Source organism: Limulus polyphemus, unplaced genomic scaffold (assembly GCF_000517525.1).
Source record: "Limulus polyphemus unplaced genomic scaffold, Limulus_polyphemus-2.1.2 Scaffold5046, whole genome shotgun sequence".
In the NCBI taxonomy this organism is placed as follows: domain Eukaryota; kingdom Metazoa; phylum Arthropoda; class Merostomata; order Xiphosura; family Limulidae; genus Limulus; species Limulus polyphemus.
The window spans coordinates 63,772-66,020 of record NW_013670656.1 but is presented as its reverse complement, the minus strand read 5'-3'; the positions used below and the strand labels follow the sequence as shown (position 1 = coordinate 66,020).

General features: G+C 26.3%; 1 protein-coding gene across 2 annotated transcripts in view; it reads right to left on the bottom strand.

Annotated features, from left to right (window-relative positions):
- Positions 1-2,249, bottom strand: part of LOC106472050 (stearoyl-CoA desaturase 5-like) — a 28,139-nt gene that overhangs the window by 2,247 nt on the left and 23,643 nt on the right. For both annotated transcript variants that reach the window (XM_013932681.2, XM_013932680.2), the window contains one exon: positions 261-466. In XM_013932681.2, the coding sequence (XP_013788135.1) occupies positions 261-466 (206 nt within the window). The remainder of the gene's footprint in view (positions 1-260; positions 467-2,249) is intronic.

Here is a 2,249-nt window from a genome sequence, read left to right as displayed (position 1 = left end):
CTTCATATCCATCTTAATTAGTCATTGTGTTTTCGCATAAATTTGGAGATAAGCTGAGAAATGATTTCTAATAACAATTTTTTATTAGGAAACAGACTATTTACTAGAATATATCTGGGAAGCTCAAAAAAACAGTGTATAACGAATATACTATGAAAAGACTTGCTCCTCCCTCATAAGAAGTGTGTTTCATCAGACCAGAAAACCTTGAGTAAGACTATTATCAGGCTCTTCCAGGAGAGTTTTGTAAAGAGACTTACCGTCGCTGAAACCGTACCACAGGGTCTTCAAGGAGGTCACTACAGTCTACAGTTTTCCCCTTTTTTATGACATTCGGATGCTTTCTTCTCATTAGCCATCCCATGTGAGCAAAGAATAATCCTCGGTTAATGTCGTGAGGATCAGCGTTGGTTTCGGAAAACTTGTGATGCACTCGGTGGTCACGTGACCATTCATAAATATCATTCTAACAAAGGAAAGGGAACAAACTTCTTATATGTTATAGTTTATATAGTAGAACAAACTTCTGATATGTTACAGTTTATATAGTAGAACAAATTTCTGATGTGTTATAGTTTATATAGTAGAACAAACTTCTTATATCTTATAGTTTATATAGTAGAACAAACTTCTTATATGTTATGGTTTATATAGTAGAACAAACTTTTTATATCTTATAGTTTATACAGGCGAACAAACTTCTTATATCTTATAGTTTATGTAGTAGAACAAACTTCTTATATCTTATAGTTTATATAGTAGAACAAACTTCTTATATCTTATAGTTTATATAGTAGGACAAACTTCTTATATGTTACAGTTTATGTAGTAGAACAAACTTCTTATATGTTACAGTTTATATAGTAGAACAAACTTCTTATATGTTACAGTTTGTATAGTAGAACAAACTTCTTATATGTTATAGTTTGTATAGTAGAACAAACTTCTTATATGTTACAGTTTATATAGTAAAACAAACTTCTTATATGTTACAGTTTATATAGTAGAACAAACTTCTTATATGTTACAGTTTGTATAGTAGAACAAACTTCTTATATGTTATAGTTTATACAGCAGAACAAACTTCTTATATGTTACAGTTTATATAGTAGTACAAACTTCTTATATGTTACAGTTTATATAGTAGAACAAACTTCTTATGTGTTATATTTTTCATAGTAGAACAAACATCATACATGTTATATGTTTTATAGTAGAACAAACTTATTATTTGTTATAGTTTATATAGTAGAACAAACTTATTATGTGTTATAGTTTATATAGCAAAACAAACTTCTTATATGTTATAGTTTATATAGCAGAACAAACTTCTTATATGTTACAGTTTATATAGTAGAACAAACTTCTTATATGTTATAGTTTATATAGTAGAACAAACTTCTTATATCTTATAGTTTATATAGTAGAACAAACTTCTGATATGTTACAGTTTATATAGTAGAACAAATTTCTGATGTGTTATAGTCTATATAGTAGAACAAACTTCTTATATGTTATAGTTTATATAGTAGAACAAACTTCTTATATGTTATAGTTTATACAGCAGAACAAACTTCTTATATGTTATAGTTTATATAGTAGAACAAACTTCTTACATGTTACAGTTTATATAGTAGAACAAACTTCTTATATCTTATAGTTTATATTGTAGAACAAACTTCTGATATGTTATAGTTTATTTAGTAGAACAAACTTCTTATATGTTACAGTTTGTATAGTAGAACAAACTTCTTATATGTTATAGTTTATACAGCAGAACAAACTTCTTATATGTTACAGTTTATATAGTAGAACAAACTTCTTATATGTTACAGTTTATATAGTAGAACAAACTTCTTATATGTTACAGTTTGTATAGTAGAACAAACTTCTTATATGTTATAGTTTATACAGCAGAACAAACTTCTTATATGTTACAGTTTATATAGTAGAACAAACTTTTTATATGTTACAGTTTGTATAGTAGAACAAACTTCTTATATGTTATAGTTTGTATAGTAGAACAAACTTCTTATATGTTATAGTTTATTAACATGGGAACAAACTTCTAATATGTTACAGTATATATAGTAGAACAAACTTCTTATATGTTATAGTTTATACAGCAGAACAAACTTCTTATATGTTACAGTTTATATAGTAGAACAAACTTCTTATATGTTATAGTTTATGTAGTAGAACAAACTTCTTATATGTTACAGTTTATATAGTAGAACAAACTTCTTATA